At 31.4% G+C, this 16,824-nt stretch overlaps 1 protein-coding gene across 1 annotated transcript; it reads right to left on the bottom strand.

The window, feature by feature from the left end:
* Nucleotides 1-5,288: 5,288 nt before the first annotated feature.
* Nucleotides 5,289-14,463, bottom strand: LOC134709668 (uncharacterized). Its single transcript, XM_063569817.1, has 3 exons — nt 13,905-14,463; nt 11,068-11,106; nt 5,289-5,403 (listed from the first exon to the last, which is right to left on the bottom strand). Exons 1-2 carry the CDS (start codon nt 14,265-14,267, stop codon nt 11,068-11,070), a joined length of 402 nt encoding a protein of 133 aa, XP_063425887.1. The 5' UTR covers nt 14,268-14,463; the 3' UTR covers nt 5,289-5,403.
* Nucleotides 14,464-16,824: the final 2,361 nt, after the last annotated feature.

Here is a 16,824-nt window from a genome sequence, read left to right as displayed (position 1 = left end):
TTTTAGTGCAAAAGAGGTCATTTTAGGTGTTTCTGAGGATTTTGTCAACAGTAAAAACAGTTAATAATATCTTGTTGTTCCTCAAATACTATATATACAAATGTAGATGTACGAGTGTATTTCCCACACAATAAGGTGGGATAGAATATTTAAAGTATTGGACTAAAATAGAAAAATGCTCTGTCTGTTTCTTAACCCCTACACAAAAATTAAAAATGGATCAGTAGTGGCAACTGTTAGAAGCTGCGTTTAATTAACAATCAATTGTAAGATGTATATCTTATTATATCATTATGATTTAATCGATCTTACAAGTATTAATTAACTCTTTATAATTTGTGTCTAATACTGTATTATGTAATTTCACATGTTTCATCTCGAAAAATAAAATAATTACAAAAAAAATATTTACACCACTGGGTCGATGCCACTGCTGGTGGACAATTCGTCCCCGAGGGTAGACAACGCTTCTGTGTTGACATGAATATCAATAAAGTGGTAAATTTTATAAATTTCCTGTTAACAAAACTATCTGGAATTTTTTATCCTCAATGCTCTTCAACTTTGTACTTGTTTGGCTGTATAAATATTTTGATTTGAGCCTCACTGATTATTATTAAATTGGCGCTGGTCCGGTGGTCCGCGACCAGTAGAATCTGTGTCGCACCAGTAGATTTTGTTAGCTGGTGGTCCAACGGACCAGTAGAAACTTTTCGTCAAAAACATTGTTTGCATCTTTATCTCGGTTTGTTTACAAAAAAATAAACCTGAGAAATTATTTTTTAGGGTACTGGGGGTTCTATTTTAAAAATATTTAATTAATATCTCAGGTGAGCGCACTACACATTTTTTTTTGATGGAGTTAAAACACCGGGCAAAACAAATTAATTAATTAAGCGACATTCAAAAGAAAGATTTTTCAAACTGACAAAAAGAAACGTAAATATAAAATATCCTTGGAAAAAGATCTCGAATGGTTAAATTGTAAAGTCGATCGTAAGGTAATGCATTGTAAAACATGTGAACAATTTGCAGTGACAGACCTAGATGAGAAATGTATTTTTGTAACGGGATCTTCAAATTTTAAGTATGATTTTGTACTTGCTCATAAACAAACACAACAGCACAAAAATCTACTGGAATAAAGAAATGAAAAGCAGCTGAGGAAAATAAAACTAAACATCTGTCATATCTTTTAGTGGTTATCAAATTAATGTCATTTTTGCAGGAACAGTAAATTTTGAGACGGACCAGGTGATTTAAAGTCCACTGGTCCGGCTGGCCAGTACACTAAAAAGCTTAATTTCGACCCCTGTTTGGAGGTAGAATTTTTCGGCAGATTGTCCGCATCTCTATAGGAACCAACTATACTTTCAAAACGCCTGTATCATTTAAGGAATATGCAGGTTCTTATCCTTTCTTTTGATGTGTTTGAACTCTTTCATTTTGTTGTTTGAATAAGTTATCGATTTGAGTTTTCCTCGGAGTTCGGTAATGTTGTTATTTTGTTTTGTTCAGACAAAGACCATCATTCTTTACTTTTTGTTATTTGTAATTGTATGCTGGTACACATCCAAATTCTAAATAATGCGTGTATGTATAATTGTGAACAATGGTAGAAAGAAATCACATGAATGTTGAAAAATCCAAAAGGGTTGAGTCAGATATAAAAATAATATACCGTTGAAACACACCCATTCGGCAGGAGCACCCTTCTGAAGTTATTTGACTGTTGGCTGTACGGGAGGCTTCGTCTTGTATCCGAATGTTTAAATAAAGTAAAAAAATTACTAAATATTCCGAATATCTATTGCTTAATCTTCGATCACAATCTTTGCAATTTTGCAGTAACGTAAAGAATTTGGATTTTTCGACCCTTTACACTACTATTCTTCATGCTCAGTTGAAAGATCGACTCCACCATCTCATTAAACAGGTCTGTTTCTATAAAAATGGGAATCGTAGATACAAATTTCTTGTTTTGGGTTACAATAATTTATGTTTTGTGAGGAATCACACTGAATCTACAAGAAAATATACTGAAGAGGATATTATCAAAATGCGGGACTTTTTGATCGACAATATATTTGTTGAGTTTGGAGGATTCCTATTTTAACAGACAATTGGTATTCCAATGGATACTATTTGTTGACCCCTACTAGCCGATTTGTTTTTGTACTCGTATGAAGCAGAATTCATTCAAATCCTTTTAAAAGACAAACAGAAAAAGCACCTTGCGAAATTCTTTAATTACACTTTCCGATATATTGATGATGTTCTATTACTGAATAACTCATATTTCAGCTAATACTTTCATCTCATATATTCCAGCGAATTTGAAATTAAGGATACTACTCATACTAGAAGGACTGCTTCATACCTTGATCTTTTTGTCAATATTGACACAGATGGACGACTTCACACGAAAATATATGATAAACGGGACGATTTCAACTTCCCAATTATCAATTTCCCATTTCAAAGCAGTAACATACCCTCTGCCCCTTCGTAAGGTGTTTACATATCTCAATTGATACGTTATTCTCGTGCATGTTCACACTATACGGACTTCATATAAAGGAGTGTGCTCCTATCGCAGAACAAAAGTTATAAGGAGGACAGATTAAAAATGACACTCCGTAAAATTTACGGACACCATCACGAATTGGTTGATCCATATGATGTACCTTTTTCCAAACTAACTATGGACATTTTTACCACGTGTTAGATTGTGGTTTGTCATAACGTCGTCTGATCTTTTTATTACCGAACGTGACTTATTCCCGATTATGAATATTTGGCTGAGTGTTAATTCGTATTGCTTTAAGACGTGGCACGGTACTTTTCCATCCCAAATCAATTTGTTGGGTTTTGATGTTGTGTTTGTTTTGTCATAGGATTTTGTCAAATGTCTTCACGTTTGTAGTTGTATATCGTATTTTTTTCCTGTTGTTTTTTTTGTGTTGTGTTGGTGATAATTACTCATCAAGTTCATTTGGTAGATTTAATTTTGGATCAACGAAATTTACACTATATATTTGGTTTGCAGTTTGATCAGAAGAAACACCCACAAAGCCAAATAATACAATTAATTATCTAATTACTACTACATTTAAATATTAATTAGTATTATAATTTTCACTGTTATTAATATAAGTTAGATAAGTCATTCAAATCTAGTCTTGAATTTCATCCCAATTCTTTCTTAATTTTCGGAACACGTTCTAGAAATTTTAATGTGACGTCACGTAGGGCGTTGCATTGACTATGGCGAACAGGGCTGGGATTTTGTAATGTATTCGTCTTTATTCGATAGCTAGTCACCACTTAAGTTTAATCATTTATATCTATGATATTGTCATTTTTGAAATTCAGTGTTTGCAAAACTATGTATAATTCTTGATAATATTGATGTTTTTGTCCCAGGCGGATAACCCTTGCCTCACAACTTTTTTGAACTTTTGGTCCATGGCGATCTTCAACTTTGTAGTTGTTATGGCTTTCAAACTTATAACAACTAAGCATAGTTTTGTGTGGACGTAGCTCGCGTCTGGCGTATAAAAATATATATTTTAACCTGTTACCTTTTGGTGGCTATTATTCGTTTGTTTTCTGTCCTATATTTCCCCCCATTTATCTGTTTATTTATTGTAACCCTGTCGTGTAATGTTGTCATTTTAATGTTATAATTAACACTGTCATCAAAGCGGGATGTTTGGCATGACACAAAACTAGGTTCAACCCACCTTTTTTAATAATATGCCCTTTACCAAGTCAGGAAAATGGCCGTTGTTACATCATAGTTCGTTTCTGTGTGTGTTACGTTTCGGTGTTGTCGTAGTTCTTTTATATTTGATACGTTTTCCTTAGATTTAGTTTGTAACCCGGATTTGTTTTTTCTCTGTCGATTTATGAATTTTGAACAGCGGTTTACTAGGGAAAACGATACTATTTATTATGCCATAGGTGACGATACAAACATTTTCTAAATTTAAAACCTTGATAAAACAGTTATGTGTGGGGTTAGTACTTTATTATTCTATTTTAGAAATATAAGCCAAATAGTATCATGACCAATTTCCAACGCAGCTGGTTTATATTATCCATGCACACCGTCATTTTACACCAAATTTATGAAATTTTGGAAGCCTTTTCGAATAATTTTCTAGAAATATTTCAATAGGTTCTAAAATTAATATTGTAAATATTCACACTGCAGTTATTAATAGATAAATAAAAAATATATTGTACCCGTACATCCAATCACAGCGGTCTTAAGTTGACTTCCTACGCCCTGTCGGGTACACAAAAGGCCAACCTTATGCTAGGAAAATGTAATACTACCGTTTTCCCTTATTACTACGGTTGCCTTTATTATATCTCTCATTCTTTTTTTTCAACTTATATATTACTGAAAATGAATGAATACAATCTAATCTATATCTGACAGTGTCATAATATATATCAATAGAAACCTATCAACTATTTACAAAAGAAAGAAAATTTTCACTGTCGTTTTTCTATAAATAAATATTTTAATCACAGGTAGTTAGATAGTGTTTGAAATTTATCGTTGTTAAACCAATCTATATTGAAATTAATTAAAGGTACAGGTAATACTATGTTGCAATACATGCTTAGTGTGTTTTGTGACAAAGGACAGTCATACTTTTTTCTCTCCTTAAGTTGAATTTTTAAAGATATATGAAACATTATGCAAAATAGTAAACAGAAAATGTATTGAATAACAAACTATAAACGTGCAATACACAGATGACATTTGATATGTATTATATATAAAATTCATATTAATTTGGTACGTTTATCCTGATGATATGATTATGTCTTGACAAAAACCATGACGGGAAGCGATCTATGTAAATTAATCAGTATTTATACTATGTATACCTTGAACTGGATAATTGAGATAAACAAACAATATTATATCGGAAACGTAATCCAGTAATTAAATGTTCAGTAATTAACACATAATCAAATATTTAAAAAACAAGTAATAAACATGTCTGTTATGATGATATAATTAGATTATTATAAAAACTTTTTTGATAGAGCAACTGAATATTTTAATAAGTTTAAACGACAATTGAATTAATAGAATATATGTAATACAATAAAACAATCAATAACTGGCATAACACATTATAACTTTTTATCGATAATTATATAACTGTTCAAAACATTTGAATAAGTCTTCATAATGGACAGCTCAACATCATGCACTGCGATCACCACTCCCTGAATTATACACACACGTTTAGTCATTGTTTCATACTGGTATTCGTTTTCTGCAGTATAAACCAGCTTTTTTCCTTCGATATAACGATTATTACACATTTCCATTTCTTCCAAGTAACAACATATAACGATACATTAGTTTATGCTCTAAAAAAGAAATATAAATGTGAAATCTACTATTGAATTGAGTACCAATAACCAACATCGCGATATTGTTATATAAAAGTAAAATCACAAAACTAGGAAGAAATTGCAACGGAGTAATCTGGATGAATTTTGTTAGGTTCCTGTCATTCATTATATGTTTCTTTGTACATGTAAGGTGGTTTGTGGATAGACGGGCTCCGTTTTTTTAATTATTATTTTTGTCATTATTTTGCCTCTTTCTAATTATAATGATTTGCTATAACATTAAGAAAGGAAATGGGAAACGTGTCAAAGCGACAACAACCCGAACATGGAGCAGACTAAATATGTTTTTCTTTGAATTTGTTTTACTGTTTCATGTGACAACGTAGAAAGATCATAAGCAACTACACAGTGAAACGAATTTGAAGGTTGAAATCAATGTTTTAGGACGGGTATAAAAGTTTTAGCTTACCGAAATATTGAATTCTTTCGTTAAAACGATGTTTTCAGAACCAGCCTGTAGAATTTTATATATTACCACGCCTCCTACAGATAAAACCAATAAAATAATTACAACAGCCAGAAGTAACACGGCCCAAACATATTTCTCTGATGTTGTTTTAACCCTTGAGTTATTAAGTTCCAAAAGTACGACGAAATCTTTTTCATCTTTCATAGTCATTTTGTGGATGGTATTCGACAAATGTATTCTGATCTATCAAATCGCAAATTATTCATCTCGATGGCTGAATAGCACTGTTTTATATCAGTAAAATATTAGTCACTAATCAATACTTCAAAAATTTTCAGCGAACCCATTCCAATATTTTTAGAACTGTTGTAAACACATGGAACCATATTATGTATATAGTGCATATGGAATCAATGTTAGAATATAGTGTCTTATGTCAATATATTAATAGGCCATTCTCCGCATTAAAGGGCTTCTCGATTTAAATCTATTTTTATATTTTTTTTCTAAACAATTATTGTTGAAGCGATTATTGAGTCATTAGATTAAGTTAAGTCTTTAAGATAGAAAGGAGCTTTCAGAAATTATTAACTCAATTTTTTTGTTACTTTTTTCAATATTTTAGGAATCTTCTGATGAAATTTTTTCTAATAAAAGTTAAAATGATGTCTTACAATAAAACATTGAATGTAGAATTGAAGAATTTATTAAAATACATATTTCATATACTTAATTAACAAAATAGCATAATCTTGCATTAAGAAAAATGTTTTTGTGTCCAAATAAATTGGGTACTGTCACCTTTTTTTGGCACAACGGTTTGGAATTTTGGATCCTCAATGCTCTTCAACTTTTTACTTGTTTGGCTTTATAAATATTTTGATATGAGCGTCACTGATGATGTAGACGAAACGCGCGTCTGGCGTTCTAAATTATAATCCTGGTACCTTTGACAACCAATTACAAATAATACTAATTTTAATAAGTCAGTTAAAATAGACAAATGTCGAAGCAAGAATTGAAGTAAGGCTAGTCCTAGTTTAAAAAGCCTTTCTATAAGTCTTATTTTGATGTTTTTCCCCCCGTTAGCTTTCATCTCAATGAGATTCTTTGATCAAAGATAAATGAGTCTAAATTAAAAAAAAAAATGAGTTAAAATTTTAATCAACTTTGTTATGTGTTTATTTTATTTAATTTTTATCTTAAAAAGCATTGGCCATGATTTTCAGTCGGATTTGGTGAAGATAACACGGAATGTTCCGAATAGGACCAAAGACTGAACTATTTACCATTTTTTCAAAATGTCAAATTTGAATAAAAAACAACAGATGCATATCTTAATAATATTTAATTCAGACAACTTTAAAAATACGTTTTATTGTTTCAAATTGAAGAAATAGTTATAAATATGTTTGCCTTTGGGTTGCAGTCTTGTAATTGACTGCTCTATAAGCTTACATGCACAACAGCTGATCTTTGAAAAAATAAAAAATGCTACATAGAAAAAAAAATTCATGTTCATATCATGTATGTACTAATGTGAAATTGTAATTTAATCGAGAGAGAAAAAAAAATGCATCATGCCACGAAAATAAAAAGTTACAAAATGCTGAAGTCGAAGTATTTTTTTTATACGTTCTGTTTGCTGTTTTACTAGGCCGCACCACTTGCAGTAAACATGATATCCTTCCACTTTCCTGGATTGATATCCCCCAAAAGATGCAATATTTTTTAAAGTCCATATATATGTTTCAATTCAGCATAAACCTATAATCAAACAGTAAAAATTGAGTTCAGAAAAAAATCAGAAAAAAACTATTATGTTTCCCTCCATGTTTTGACATGCACAGGAAACTGGAGTTGTAATACAAGACTGGTAGCTTTACATTTTCAACAACTGTGTCGTTACTCCTTTTCTTTGATTGTGATCAATGAGCATTTGTAAATTTTATGGAATGTGCCCTACTGTATTATAAATAAGAGTATACAATGTTTTAATCAATTTCAAAAAATACACCAGCTTTTTATTTAGTCGGATACTCAATTGTCCGACACCCGAATAGTGTGACAAATGATCTAAATAGTAAAACATTTTGAACAGAATGTCCTGTATTTTGTCTAAATAGGTATCAGTATTATATGTTTTTATGTTTCATCTTTATATGTACAAAATAGCAGATAAATGAAAGAAAATATTATTTTGAAAACCAAATGGTATAGATCAATCTGATAAATTGAACGATGAGGTCCGAGACCACCATTGTCGTCCCTTGATTTTCGCATTGTCGTCCCTTGATTTTCGTTGTTCACAAATGTAGTCCTTAGTGTTGACAGTGGGTTACTTGTCATTAATTTTTATACCCCTTCCAAATTTATTTCTCCATGTTTAATGCCTCAAATTGCAAGTAGGGGGTGAAATTACACTGTAAAAAAATTTGGGTCCAGAATTTTAAAGGAAAGAAGTGATTTGGTCCAGCTGAAAAAGGTTTAAAATTAGCACTTCGGAAGCTGTCAAAAGATTTTAAGACGCCCTAAACATAAAATTGTCCATATTTTGAGTTAGAGCCGATGACGTTTTCTATAATTTTGATATAATTTGTCCCAAAAGAAGTACTACACACTGTAAAAGTTTCATTAAGGGATTTTTTTCATTTTCATTTATGTTCTAAAAGAAATGCACTACGAAATAATAGTGGTCTCGGACCATGATTTATGTTTAACGCCACTTTTAAATTGTACCCCTATTTGTGACCTTTCAAAGTTTGTCGGCATTATTGAGAGCCAAAATATCATCCAAATATCTAAAAGTATTATTAAATTTGTTTATCAGATGTTGTTTTGATGGGTCTTTGCTTATTTTTGTCATAAATTGTAACTCATAACAATACAAAAAGAGGTCCGCAATAAGTGGTGCACAGTTAGTCCCCATTGGAATTCCGATAATCTGACGATATACGGAATCCCCAAAGCGAACAAAAATGTTATCTAGTAAAAATTCAAGGGCATATATAGTATCAAAGCATGTCCAATTAACATAGTTTTTTTGTTTATTGCTACTAAAAAATGACCTAAAAGAGTTTGAACATATATATTCACATTCTGATTTTTTGAATGCCCATTTAATTAGGTGTGTGAATTTTTTCTTAATGAGAATGTGAGGCAATGTGGTAAACAGGGTAGAAAAATCAAAACTTTGAACAGATTCAAAATCACAAATATGAGCATGCAATTTATCAAGTACTTCCAACGAGTTCTTGACACTCCAAAAGTAATTTATTCCACTATTATCGAAGGCCTTATTTGAACAATTTATTATAAGGTTTTTAATTGTACCAAGTGTGCTGGTAAGAAGAATAGACAATTTAGTAGTTGAACAATGGCTTGAAGACGAAATAAATCTATATTTGTAAGGGGTTTTGTGTAGCTTCGGAAGCCAATACATAGTTGGGACTTTCATTGTATTTGGCTCTGCTTGTAAAGCGGTGGCTAAAAGTTTATGTTTGTTACAGATTTCGTTTTCTGAAAATGGAGTCAGTTGGAATGTAGGTGAATTGGTGATTTCCTTTTTCAGAACCTCAATGTAAAATTTACGTCAAACAATAATAATATTATTAGCAGCTTTATCGGCCGGGACAAAAACAAGTTCTTTTAGTTTATGTTTGATACGAGAAATAGGTTTATTGTGGTTATTGTTAATAGTAAAATGTTCTTTAAAATGTTGAATACGTATATCAACTATCTTCATTACTGAATTAAAAAAAGAGTCCAAAGATTTTTTGTCAGCTTTTTCCCGTTTTATCCATTTCATACAGTAAGTATGGAGTGAGTCGTGGATGATATTACGACACTCATTCCAATTAATAATTGACGGGGGACGATATTTAGGTCCTTTACTGAGGAATGATTTTAACTCTCGGTCTTGAACGATGTTAAGATCTCCTGTTATAACATGGGAAATGGGTCTATAAATATATGCGGAATTACTGCAATTACAAGTAGTTCATAAAGACATCATTCGTAAATATAGCTCAACATGCAGACTTTTTATACGTTCAGGTATTTCACATCCAATTTTTTATGGAAATATTCTTTATAAAGCACAAAGGTGTCAGTATTCACCTCAGAAACTTACAAAACCTTTGAATAGACTTATTAAGAAGGGATATAATTACGAAACTGTTGTCAAGTCATTAAAGATTGCATATTTTGGCGTTAATATTGAGTCACTGATAAGGTCTTTGCGTCGGAACTAAACACATTTATTCTAAAAACAGTTGTTGGCATGACACGGGTTATGTTCTTCTCATATATGTTATGATGGTATGATACTAAACCCCTAACGGGAAGGATTGTGCCTGATGTTCATATGATGAAATCATAATCTTTTAGTCAGTTTAATTGAAGTCTGGAGCTGGCATGTCAGTTAACTGCTAGTAGTCTGTTGTTATTTATGTATTATTGTCATTTTGTTTATTTTCTTTGGTTACATCTTCTGACATCAGACTCGGACTTCTCTTGAACTGAATTTTAATGTGCGTATTGTTATGCGTTTATTTTTCTACATTGGTTAGAGGTATAGGGGGAGGGTTGAGATCTCACAAACATGTTTAACCCCGCCGCATTTTTGCGCCTGTCCCAAGTCAGGAGCCTCTGGCCTTTGTTAGTCTTGTATTATTTTAATTTTAGTTTCTTGTGTACAATTTGGAAATTAGTATGGCGTTCATTATCACTGAACTAGTATATATTTGTTAAGGGGCCAGCTGAAGGACGCCTCCGGATGCGGGAATTACTCGCTACATTGAAGACCTGTTGGTGACCTTCTGCTGTTGTTTTTTTATTTGGTCGGATTGTTGTCTCTTTGACACATTCCCCATTTCCATTCTCAATTTTATTTGTTCACGCATCGTTGTCAATATAATGGAATTCGATAAGACTGTCGTACAAGTGAGAGGTTAAGCGCTACAAAACCAGGTTCAATCCACCGTTTTCTCTACATTTGAAAATGCCTGTTCCAAGTCAGGAATATGACAGTTGTTGTCCATTCGTTTGATTTTTTTATCATTTGATTTTGCCATTTGATTAGGTACTTACCGTTTTGAATTTTCCTCGGAGTTCAGTATTTTTGTGTTTTTACTTTTTAAGACGATTGTGATTTTTCATAGCGATCAGTTTTAGTTGAATGAGAAAGCCGTATAGTGTATCGTGCTTACCTATACTGTGTTCATATCTTCACTTTGAGTCATATTATTCTGAAATAAAGTAAAAACTCAAGAATAATTTCTTTGAAAGTGTATTTTAACGAAATGTTTGAAGAAAAATGTGATAATATGAATGTAAATAATTAGGTGAAACATTTTCCTCTTGGGAACCAATTATTTGCATTTTTACGTATAAATCAAGCAAATTTTAACACATTATTTGTCTCCTTTAAAAATGAAATAATGTAATTAATAAAGCAGGTTTACTAATCGCCTTGGCTTTTAATTATGTTATAGTCCATAAAAAGTATTTGATTTGTTTTGCTAAAAAGTTTTAAACATTCACCAAATACGGTAATTCAAAATAAGGTGTGTGATTGAAAGAACCCTGAAATCCGGTTTAATCCAGGAACGTCGACATGGTAATGGTCCAGCTAAGTAGGCAGCACTTCTGTTTTGACATGATTTATCATAAATGTGGTAAGTATTCTGTGTTAATTGTTTACAGATCTTTGAGATCTTTGAATGTTTAAAAATACTGGATGTTTCCTAACCCAGAAATCAATTACCTTATCTGTATTGGTCGAAACCTTTCGGAATTTTTCTCTTCAATGCTTTTCAACTACGTTTGTTATTTGTTCTTATAACGTTTTTGATTCTAGTGTGTTTTGTAATGCATTTGTTTCTGACGTATACATTTTTAGGCTTGTATTTTATACAAGTTTATGGTTTTGTTTTTCTGTTTTGATACGCTTGGAGCACAAACTCAGCTCCTACAGAAGAAGATAAAACAACCCACATACATTGTATAATAGTACTTCATATATTTTCTCCTTGGATGTGATAGTTTTAACATACAATTCAAATAATATAATCATCTGATTTCTCCTCCTGTGTAACTTTTAACTAATATTAAGATATTTGTGTTTATACTTATATAGCCAATGCGATGGATCAAGAGTATTTATCATCTAATTCTAAATGAATTCTATGTGAAGCAAAAAGCAGGTCAACGATAGTCTTCAGTGGCCTTATGTGAGAAATTAATCATACCTTGGGGCTACTGTGTGGAGGATCGATCTCAATATCGTTCACACTTATTAATATCTTGTGAATCAGCAACGCGCACAGAACTATAAACACCACTAATATCAAAATTACGATCAAACATGTCTTTCTGCCAAATAAATTTCTTGCAGTAGTTATTGAAGTATTTCTTTGTAAACGCTTTATAAAGGCGGGAGATTCTATTTCCAGAGATATATCCTTTTGTGATATGCTATGATCACTTCCATGAAAATGTAGATTTTGATTTTTTATAGATGGTGTTTCAAACGATTGTTCTTGTCCACTTTTTGTGATTAGTTCGTCTAAAATAGGATCATTTGGAAGCACATTCACATTTAATGACCACTGCCTTCTCATGATTATGTCATTGTATAACACACGTATTATCAATAAGTGTTGAACTACACATGAAGATAACATACCGGTGTAAAATCAGTTTGATTAAATACCTGTTTATCTAATATTTTTATTTGCATACTTATTTGATCAAAATGACATTGTCACTTTACGAGAGTGAAAAACACAAACAAAACAAAAGATTTTATGCAATATATATACTGACTACGTTGTAAAAAAACCCGTTTTGCAATCTAAAGCGTTTTTATGAAATCCCGAAAAGGTTGTTTTATGTATTACCATAGGGACACAAAATAGTTTTGGTTGAGTACAGTACTTTCAGGAGCACAAGCATAATATTTATATATTAGATATTGATTAAAATAGTCAGGTAGTAAATATTTTTTTGAATCCTAGGTTGCAACTTTGTTCGACACATTTGACTGTACCTAGGATTTTTTCCACGAAGGCCTTGAATTTGCCCAAAGATTTAAATGATTTTTAATTCAGACCCGATTTTCTTTGATTTAAAAAATACATTGTTTTAATATCATTATGAAGCAACTTCTTTTTAGGCACTTTATATTATAAATTACGATAATGCATTATTTGTGGAGTAACGTCAGTATTAGTCCAATTTTTATGTATATTTAATTTGTTGTGAGGACGAAACGCGCGTCTGGCGTATTAAATTTTAAACCAGATACCTTTTGTTAGCTTTTGTTCGTTTGTTACTCTGTTCTATCTGTTCTACCATTTATTTGTATTGTAATCTTGTAATGTAATATTGTCATTTTAATGATATATTTAACATTGGTTTGGCATGCCAAAAAACCAGGATCAACACACTATTTTTATTAAAATGTCCTGTACCAAGTCAAGAAAATGGCCAATGTTATATTATAGTTCGTTTCTGTGTGTGTTACATTGTAATGATGTATCGTAGTTCTCCTCTTATATTTGATGTGTTTCCCTCAGTTTTAGTGTGTAACCCGGATTTGTTTTTTTCTAAATCGATTAATGAATTTCGAACAGCGGTATACTACTGTTGCCTTTATTTACCATTATTAACTTCAGGTACCTTTTCTGATCCTGAAAATATTTGTATTGAGGAATTCAATATTAACCATAGCATGAAAACATTTTGGATTGTATTTGCGGTCAAGGTTTTCCTAAAACTTTCTAATATTTACAAAACTGTCAAATTTCGACAAAACCTGTAAAAATGTGCTGACTTTTGAAGCAATAATGCTACATAATGAAGATATTTGTTTTACCAAATATAAAGAATTTATAATTATATACTTTTCTGGGGAAAAAAACTTTTTGAAAAAAATTCAAGGTCATATTTTACTACAAGTGAACTAAGTTATTTGACACTTGTTTCTTTTTTTTTCTTTTCGTATTAATGAAACAAACGTATCTTTTCTTAAGAGGGTACTAACCTTTGATTGGTTGTGGCCTTCATGAACATGGCTATCTGTTTTAATGGTATAAAGTACATATACAAAGAGTATTAACAGAATCACACAAATCATCGACGGGAGAATTACATATTTAATAATCCATTTTTTGTTTGAATGAACACTTTCTCTGTCTATCTTTTCGGTGCCTTTTGTTAGTAATAAATCACTTCCTGTTGGACTATGGTCTGGAGTTGAATCGTCTTCAACCAGTTTGTTCAATTGATCTGCACTATCTCTGTGGGTTTCAAAAAACTCATCCTCGTGTAGTGGTTCTGGTTTCAAATCATCTGCTGGAATGTTGATTTTTACATTTAAACTATCTGTAATAGATCTTCGTCTCATATTCTGAGGAATGGCTTCTTCTACAATACTATTGAATATCGTGTATTGTGCATATATTTGTTAAGTAAATACAAATATTAAAAACGTAGGCAAAAATTATTTTCACTTCTACATTTGTAGCTTTCGAATCTAATCAAATTAAACAAATGGATATCACATGCAAGCAAAGACAAGTATTCGTAAGACTATTTACCTGTTCAATCTTTTGAAAGATAAATACAGATTTTTTTTTAACTTTTTAAAGGTAATTTGAATATCTATACATTTATACAAGTGACCTAGATTGTTTTTGTTACTAAATTCCATGCTTCTTGATTTTCATATATTTATGAGTTTATAACCATACTCTTAAATTTTAACAAATATTATGGGACTAAAAAGATAGTGTTCAAAATGTATTACACGGTAAAATGGATTTGATGACATAACACTATCTTTAAATAAGCAAGCAATCGCTGGTCAATTATTTTAGTCCTATCATTTCTTATTATTATCGGGTTTTGTTTACTTTGATTTAATACATCTTTATTAAGGTCTTTCCTTTTTCTATAAGGAAAGACCTTACTGTATTTCTTCTGATTATTATTATTATTATTATTATTATTATTCTTTCCGCCAAACTTTAACGAAATTTCCCAAAAAAAGTACGCGACATGTTGAAATGATATTAGGTATTTAGTATCGGTTGACCAAAAGCTATCTTGTGGTGAGGGCACGACCCCGTAACATTTCCTTTATAGGAGTTATCTCCCCTAACACCAAAAACCTTGTTATCATTCTAACTCCATAACCATAATAGGTAGAAAAAAAACAAAGGGTGGAATTTGTTTAGGAACAGACCCTTGTGCTTCGTTACATTTGAATCGAAAAGATTCAACAACTCATTGGTAGGGTTATGCCCCTTTGAAAATTAACAAATTTCGGTTGGCCACTGAAACTCAGAAACTGTAAATTGTAGCCACCTAGGATCAACACCAATGATCATTAATTGACATGGACATGAAAATTGACCTAAGGTCAAAGGTCAAGGTCATGACCTAGATTTTGACCTTAGCTTGTTATCGGATTTCCTAAATAACCGTAAAAGATGGCTGATAAAATGTAACAGAGGAAATGTGTGTCTTGTTGAGATCTACATTTGTTATGTTGGGGTTAAAATCATTGGACCAACTGTTATGGAACTAGGTCATCAAAACTGTTTTTGGGGTCCGAAATGATGATTGTTTGCTTATAACCCAAAAGTGGTTAGAGATAGAAAGAAACTTTGAACTGCAATAATGATCAGCATAATAAGATCTACAAAGTTAGGTCAAGGTCAGAGGTCAAGTCCCTAGCAACGACATGAAACACCTTAGCAACCATATATTTTTGAACTTAGAAGGCTATGGATAATATAAATATGACATTTTTAATACTGGAAATGACATTTTTGTCCCTAGCAACGACATATAAGTCCTTAACAATCACTTATTTTCTTAACTTTAAATACTATGAATAGTACATATGACATTTTTAATACTAACAGTAATATGTTTATCCTTATGAATGATTTTTGTCCTTAGCAACCACTTGTTATAAACATAAAAGTCCTTAGAAACCATATATTTTTAAACTAAGAAGGCAATTAATAAAAGAAAAAAGGAAAGACCTATCAATTGTTCATGAACAATTGACTTTTAATTATGAGTGCATTTCTTTCGTACACAAACGATGCAAACGGCTAAGCGCGTACATGTTTTGATCATTTCTTTCAAACATACGTTTGTAATGTTTACATAAACTTTGACAAACTATACAAACGATGAAAATGCGTCTGCAGTTTGTCGTTTGTCGTTTGTTAGTACAAACGCTACATTTGTTTCTTACTTCGACCTGCTTAAACGAAGTTTTTGTTTCTACGTTTGTAAAAAAATTGTTTACCAACATGTGCATGCTTTATTCAAAGTTCCAACAGGGTCAGTAAAGACTTATTAAACGATGTATTTGTTTTTACTTTTGTAGCGTTTAAAAAACACATCAAACGCGACACAACGTTTACAACATTTTGGTAAGAAAGAAATGCGGTACTTCTGACTTGAACAACATATTTGAAATAACTTTCAACAAGGATTACAGTTCCCAAATTTTTTATTTGATACGAAGACTACATATATGCGTTAGAACTATTTTGTTTCAGATATATACTACTTTCTTGTATGTTCTTTTGGATCGGGCCTGCATTAGTGGTTCTATACCATAAGGAACTTAAACGGTCAGATTTAAGGCATTTTGTCACATTTCATTTACCAACTATTTTGCTTGAATTGATTTACTTGAAGCTATGTGATGGTGTTGGTATTGGTAAAGAAACAGTATCCTGGTTATTAAACTGTCAGGAAATTTGTGTTGTTCTATTTGAGTTTGACTAAAGAAATTGTGTGTACATGACGGACAAACGGCTCAAAAACATTATAACTTTGTTGCATGTGGCGTAATAATTGATAAAAGGTACGGCTTCCTTATACACACTACGTACCCCAACTAATGAAGTTTGAAGTTTTAAATGGATAGGTATGGA

Source organism: Mytilus trossulus, chromosome 3, assembly GCF_036588685.1.
Source record: "Mytilus trossulus isolate FHL-02 chromosome 3, PNRI_Mtr1.1.1.hap1, whole genome shotgun sequence".
Lineage (NCBI taxonomy): Eukaryota > Metazoa > Mollusca > Bivalvia > Mytilida > Mytilidae > Mytilus > Mytilus trossulus.
This window is presented reverse-complemented; position numbering and strand designations above follow the sequence as displayed.